The sequence below is a fragment of the Penaeus japonicus genome, unplaced genomic scaffold, assembly GCF_977035675.1.
Source record: "Penaeus japonicus unplaced genomic scaffold, GWHDUDI00000001_assembly GWHDUDI00000035, whole genome shotgun sequence".
Taxonomy (NCBI): Eukaryota; Metazoa; Arthropoda; class Malacostraca; order Decapoda; family Penaeidae; genus Penaeus; species Penaeus japonicus.
The window spans coordinates 19,493,986-19,501,485 of NW_028234437.1; the positions used below are offsets into that span (position 1 = coordinate 19,493,986).

A 7,500-nucleotide genomic window follows, 5' to 3' on the forward strand; every position below is an offset into this window, starting at 1 on the left:
CAAGCAGGGCAACGCCATCTTTACATTCCCAGCCACCCCTATCAAGTGTGCAGGAGCTCCCCAGAAGATCATGTATATTGCAGATGAATACTTTCGTAAGGTCAGTTTATTGGTGAACTAACAGATGTTTTCTTATTATTATTCTTATTTTCCTTATTATTCTTATTCTTATTATTTTGATTCTTATTATTCTGATTCTTATTATTCTTATTCTTGTTATTCTTATTATTTTTATTATTCTTATTCTTCATGATTTCTCTTGGCTTGATTTTCAAGGTCTTTTTCTGTACATTTCCTTCCATTGTGTTAGTTGAAATCCTCTGTTTGTTTATATGTTGAGTTTTTTATTTATTTCTTATCTTGCCTTTTCTTTCTTTACTTATAACTCCTTTGCTTATACATCCTTTTCATTGCTGTTGTCCTTTACATCCTCATCATAACTACATCTGTTTTCTTATTGGATGAGCATCTGTCAGTGGTCTTACAATTTTAATAGATAATACCGTAAATGAGATTAGGTTGTAGATTTTAGATAGAATAATAAGTTGTGATTAAAAACTGAAGAAAGGACTCCAGTATTTAGTAATATTTTAATGTTTTCATTCCCAGGGACTTTGTTTAAAGAACTGATTCTTGATTTTTGTTGCTGTTGTCTTGTTGCCTTTATTATTATCATTATCTTTAATCATCCTTTTTTGAATTGTTGTTATTTTTATTTCTTATTATTTTTTTCTTCATTCTCCCTCTTTCTATTTTTCCTCTCTATGCTTATCCTCATGAATAATGAATTGAACAGACTAAGCAATTTCAACCTTGCTTCTATTTTCCTCTCTTATTGCATTATCATATCATCAGATTTATCTTTCTCCTGCACAAAAAACATCATTCTTATTTTTCCTAATTTTTTTCCAGAATGGTAAAAGAGACAAGGCTAACATCCTTTTCAACACCTCATTAGGAGTGATCTTCGGTGTGAAGAAATATGCTGAGGTTCTTTGGGAGGTGAGAGACTCTTATGTAATGCCGAGCTCTGTAATTGGTTCTTGGATGTTGTAAGAATGACTTAACCCAATCCTGACGGGCCCGGTGATAAGTGACAACCCCCTACGCTGGGCCTATGCAATATTGCATTGTGAACGTCACACTGGTATGTCGCCCCATCACACGGGTGTGACGCACCGTTATCATAGGGTTAAGTTTTGATAAGATTAGCTGGATTTTTTTTTATTTTTTTTATTTTTTTTTATTTTTTTTTTATTCTTTTTTTTTATTGTGTATTATCTTAACTGTGCTCTTGACAGGCAATTTATATTTGTCACTTGTCAGGAAGTCATGTAGACTTAAGCCTTTTGTATATTTTAACTGTTTGGCTCTAGTTATGCATGTTTTTTTTATCATTATTTTTATTGCTTTGATTTCTTTATAACTTTCAGATTTTGTACTTTCTTAAAAGATTGACTTAGGTTAGCAGTTTATATATAATTACTGTTATAGTTGTTGTTGATATTGCTTCCATGCATATTTTTCCATTCATTAATTAACTGGTGTGTGAGATGTTTAAGTTCAACAAGTGTTTTTGTTGAACTTTTTAATTTTACTTTATTTATTGATTGAGTCATTTATTTAGTCATTTATTTCAAGAACTAACTTCAGACCAAACTCTCTCTATAGCATGGACATCCTGCTAGTCCCTTAACTTTAGGAAGAATGCAAATTCTGTACTGAAAGTAGAACTGGATAATGTGAACATAGTCACCTTTTGGAAGGAGCTGTTTGGTAAATATTTACTGTTGATTTGGTGGAAAAAGTTATATTCTTGGTGTATATTCAGCAAGTTTGGCTTGGCAGTGTATACATAAGGCAGCATAGGTATCAGACAAATGCAGCATTGCTGTTTGTAGAGCTGATTGTAGTCAACACATGAGGCTTGCTAGGTAGTTGATGCTTTGGTAGCAATGGGCAAGGTGTCACAAATTTGACAAAGCTTATTTTCCCTACTGTCTGAGTGCTAGGAAAATATGTCAAATAGGCTGAATATTGATAATCGTAACCCACAAATACTCCAACCTTACATTTGGGATCTCGTTTCTTCTCACGGTACTCAAATATCTTGTTTCCTAGATGGTAACTTTGTTGAGCCGTCTTCAGGTAAGCATATCTACTGGGGTTTTCCAAGCCCTGGCATTAAAGCACCATTTCCCAATATAGCAGGCAACTTCTCTTTTGATAATTTTGATCCATCAGTAAATACAAACCTATGTCAAAAATTGGCCTGTGTGATCTCTCAGCTGTTCCATTTTGATGTGGTGAGTGGGGTGTAAAGAACTCTTGTTTAATCGTATTCTCTGTGAGGCCAGTATTTCCATGTCATGCTATTTCTGAAAGATATTCTTTCATGACTATCACTGTGCCACTCTGAATTTTAATGAGTCATTCAGCTCCTGAGAAGTCATCAGTGAAAGAGATACTGTACTAGAAACTCCTGTTGTTGCTGGGCCAGTAGTACCTACCATGTTACAGTGCACTAAATCTAATGGCTGTCATGCCTTCTTGTCAGGCTCTCTACTCTTATACTGCATCATTTTGACAAGACCACATGTTGTGAGCTAGAATTATCTCTACTTGCTTTATGTATTCCATGGACGATTGCATTTTTTTTTTGCACATCAGCTGTGTTATAGTGTTCTAGGATTTTATGCCATTCCTTTAGGGTGTGCTTAGTTTCCACTACATGGTCCTTATTGAATTTATTAACTAGTTTGTGGCTTAGTTTGCAAGTAGGCAGTTTATTTTCCTACAGAATGCTTTTATATATTCCTGTCTTTTGTAGTTAGTGTACTGATACTAGTAGAGAAATTGAAGCTGTGATCACTCATGATAGTCTTCCAGACTGATATGAGTTACTTAAATTCTGGTTTGCATGGGCATTTTTTTATACTATACTTTGTGAGTTGCCATCTCGATCCTGGATAGGCTTTCGGATCACAGAGTCATTGTCTGTTCCTTGTTGCCTTTGGCCATATGTTAGTTCTCTGTTGTGGTTTTAATGGTTAAAAAAACTTGAAGTCTCATGAACTTTGGGTCGTTTTCCTCACTATATGAAGTATAACTACTGCCAACCAAAGGAGTAAAATTCCATTACTTCTAAGCTCGACATCTTTTGTTTTTTAACCCCTTCTTTGACATTCATTTTTGCAGGATTGGATCGCTTTTGTTAAAATTGCAAGCTTTTATTCTTTCAGTTATGAAGACCTACTATATCAATTGCTAATTAGTATCACTTTTCTAATAAATCATATATAGACACATTTTTCATACCATAAGTTTAGAAAAAGAAAAAAGTACACATCCTAAGATGCCCAGCCTAGGCTGAAACCCTTTAAATATGGCATGTCTCGGAAAGGTTAATATCACACAACTATGCACTGGTTCCCTAAACCCATCCACGACGGGGGAATTCTAGCCTTGAATGTCACAATGCTGGGGCGTTCAAATTATTAGGCCTAAATCAAGTGGGTTAACCTGTTAGCTCTGGGTGACAAGATATCACATCAAGTGGTGGCAGTCCCAGAATACTCATAAATTTTTTTTCTCATTTCTGTCATTTGCAGAATTTACTGATTTTTCAATCTTCTTAGGATGCTTCACTCTACATTCACTAGTACTGTTAGTCCTAGACTGATGAAAGTAACACCACTTCTTAGTATTCTAAGGCCTGAAAATAACTTTGCCCCCTTTACTGCATTTTGATGCAAAATGTCCAGGTTCACCACACTATAAACATTTCTTGTTTCACGGACCTGTTGCAATAGGCAAACAAGACACTCGCTGGATCAGAAATTTCCTCAAGGCAATCTTCCAAATCAACAATACTCTTATATATCTATAGTATTCCATCCAGTTACAATACGATTATCAGCTGTCTCATCTATGTTATGTTGTAACACTCATCCTCCATCTTTTTGTTCAGGAGAATTTTCCATAAAGTAGCTCTTTTGTATCACTGTCAAGGCTTTTATTCTATCTCCTCAATCTTCGCATTTGGTCATGCCAAATAACATTTTTTTTCTTGACAACCTGTAAACTCAAAGACAATGCATGGCTTCTATACATGCCATGTCTAGGTGGGCCTAGATTTTGGATGTTACTTATTCATACCATGACATTGGAGGCTGCCCTTTCTTTTGCACCTTATATATATGTGGAGTTCTATGGCTCTAATGGCTCTAGCTCTCAACCTACAGCCTTCCAAAGTCAGCTTAAATCTTGTGTTTTATTATATGCTTGACTGAAAAACAATAATCTGCCTGTCCTGAATCAATAGCAAGGTGGGGAGAATTGTATACCACACCTTTTTATTTTTAATTCCAGTGGTAACTTCCATATTAATTCAAATGCAGCAGATAGTGCACTCAGATTTTTTTCTGGTGCTGTTGGGTTAAATAAGCATTCATACTTGAAATTTTCCAGGTCATGATCATCTGTTTTTTTAGAAGCATCCCTTTCAGAACATGGAGAGTGCCAGCAAAGGTTTCTTCCACAAATCACAATTATCTTCATTAGCATCAAACTATTTAAATCTGGAAACATTAACCTGTTGATATGACGAAAGAAATCATCTTATTTTGCATGTTAGTCAGGATTTAGATAATTCAGTGTGGGGATTAGTGGAACACAATATTGATCTGCAAACATGTGTGTACTCTAGAAAAGTTTATATGTCACCATAGATGTTGTTTACATTCTATATTAAAAATCTACACTGTCAAATTTGATAGCATCTGTAAAAGGAAATACACATTCTTATTGTTAGCAGGGAGACAAAATAACAACACTATTCAATTTCCAGGTTGTGAAGGAGAGGGACTTGACAGTAAACCTTCGTCACAATCTGGTCGAAGTCAAACCTGACTCAAGGGAAGCTGTCTTTCAAAATCTTGACAAGCCTGAAGAATTTAAGACCTTTGAAGTAAGTTTTTATTTCTCTCTCTCTCTCTTTCTCTCTCTCTCTCTCTCTCTCTCTCTCTCTCTCTCTCTCTCTCTCTCTCTCTCTCTCTCTCTCTCTCTCTCTCTCTCTCTCTCTCTCTCTCTCTCTCTCTTTCTCTCTCTTTCTCTTTTTCTCTCTCTCTCTCTCTCTCTCTTCCTCTCTTCTCTCTCTCTCTCTCTCTCTCTCTTTCTCTCCTTTCTCTCTCTCTCTCTCTCTCTCTCTCTCTTTCTCTCTCTCTTTCTCTCTCTCTTTCTCTCTCTCTTTCTCTCTCTCTTTCACTCTCTCTCTCTTTCCTTCTCTCTCCCACTTTCACTCTCTCTCCTTCTTTCTCTCTCTTTTTTCAAATTTAAGACCTTTGAAGTAAGTTCTCTCTCTTTTTTTCTTTCTTTCTTTCTTTCTTTCTTTCTCTTTCTCTTATTGATTATTGTTGATATATAATATGATCAATGTTTTTTTATCAAATATTAAAAACAAATGATAAGTAGCCACCTATAAGGAAACTAAGTATGTATTGTTTTATGTGAAATTAATATATTGAACAAAAGATTAGAAGTAGTAATAAAAAAGATAGGGAAAAAAATGGACGCTTTTTACTTCAACAAAATGAACTTTAATTAATTGATATATTCTTACCTGAGAGATCTCATAATAACATTTCCATTATCACTAACGTGGCTATTTATTGATAGATTAAAAGAGCAACAACTAACAATTTGGTAATTTTTATCTATTGACATTTAATACATGTTTCCAATTTACCTTTCAGTATGAAATGCTTCATGTAACCCCCCCAATGAGCACCACAGATGTTCTGAACCAGTGCGCTGCGCTAGTGGATGGAGCTGGGTACCTTAATGTCAAGAAGGAAACTATGCAGCACGTCGATTTCCCTAATGTGTTTGGCATTGGCGATTGCACTAGTCTCCCAACGTCTAAGACTGCAGCTGCTGTTGGTATGTGCTTTGGAGGTTTTCTTTTAGGAAATGTATTTTAAAGATGGTGTGTATGATCAAGTTTGGTAGGATGAGATATTTATGCTGCACTAGTTGTGCAAGGAAGAGAGGCAGATTATTTTCTTTCTTTGTGGGAAATAGAGATGTGAGCTACTTGATGTTTTTCTGTAATTACTTTATGTAGTAAGCTAAAATAAGCTAAATTGATTTCTCATTACTATCAGCTATATATTTGTTCATGTGCCCCTAGGCAATTGTATCATGTACCAGCAAGAATGAAAAAATGGGTTCAAAAGTAAAAAAAATCATATATCATGATAGATATCATGTGTTTAAATAAGTTTGATATATGTAGTACTGTAATCTCTTGAATATTGGCAGAGTGAAATTATATAAGGCCAAAAAATAATCTGAAGTGTTTTAAGTCTGTAAGTTGTTTGCTATTTGTTAATTATGATATTTATAAACATTTCATAAAACAGTAAATAAAAATATTTTATATAAAATATGTATTGTTCTCATCTATATTGTCTGCTCAATTCCACTGCATATACTGTCAAAGCTATAAAAATCGGGAATGAATATCCCTGATTCATGCTTCTCAACTACTCACACTCATTCCCATTACTTGTTTATCTGGACTATCTCATATTTCCACTTGTGTTTTTCTCTTACTCCATTTCTGGGGTGCTGACTCACATGAGATTCAGGGGAGTGGAGTTGCCATGATGTTTGACTAATGACTGATGCTGGCGGGGATCATTTCTTTTGAATAGATTAGCTTAACCTATTGCGCATGGGTGTCATGACATAAGTGTCAGCACTGATTAGCCCTAAAAGACGGGAGTCACTGCATACATAGTGGGACATTGGGATCTGCTTACAGTTAAAGTAAGCACAGTCATGAAGTATTATGGCTGTAATGGCGTTAGCTCCAGAGCTACAGGGTTTTAAAGTCACCCTAAACCCACATTTCATGATGGATTTATGGGAAAATATTGTTTGGGCTAGTCTGCGCTACCCAGAGGGCGGAGAAAACCCTTCCCCCGTCCCTCCAATTTTTATCCAGTGCCGCTAGTGTCGTAGACCGCCCACCCTGACGGCCAGTTAGGTTGTTAGGCGCCCCATCCGCAATGGGTTAAAGAAGAACTATGTCATTCATTCTGGGTGCCATTAGGCCTCCAAACATCAATAGCTTTATATAGTTCTTTGGAGATCAAATTCACCCCCCAAATATATTTAATGTGATAACTGATACCCTTTTACACCTTCACACAGCTGGACAGGTTGGAGTTTTACGCAAGAATTTGGGTGCAGTTATGGCTGGAAAAACGCCAGAGTCTCTTTATGATGGCTACACCTCATGCCCTCTTGTCACAGGTGAGATCTGCTGGTTTGCAAGAATATTCATCTTCTAATTCCTGGACTATCTGATTGCTTTTAGTGACATAAGGATATGTTATTAAACTTTTTATTGGAAATAATATTATTTACTGGCAAGGTGAAAGCAATTATTATTTTGACAGTACAGCTCAGTGCCATATTATCTTGTGTTATTAT

The 7,500-nt window shown here is 35.6% G+C and overlaps 1 protein-coding gene across 2 annotated transcripts in view; it reads left to right on the forward strand.

The window, feature by feature from the left end:
* Positions 1–7,500, forward strand: part of Sqor (Sulfide quinone oxidoreductase) — a 17,315-nt gene that overhangs the window by 7,871 nt on the left and 1,944 nt on the right. For both annotated transcript variants that reach the window (XM_086531529.1, XM_043013820.2), the window contains exons 6-10: positions 1–100; positions 913–1,002; positions 4,850–4,969; positions 5,754–5,940; positions 7,219–7,320. The exon at positions 1–100 is cut by the window's left edge and continues 95 nt beyond it. In XM_086531529.1, the coding sequence (XP_086387655.1) occupies positions 1–100; positions 913–1,002; positions 4,850–4,969; positions 5,754–5,940; positions 7,219–7,320 (599 nt within the window). The remainder of the gene's footprint in view (positions 101–912; positions 1,003–4,849; positions 4,970–5,753; positions 5,941–7,218; positions 7,321–7,500) is intronic.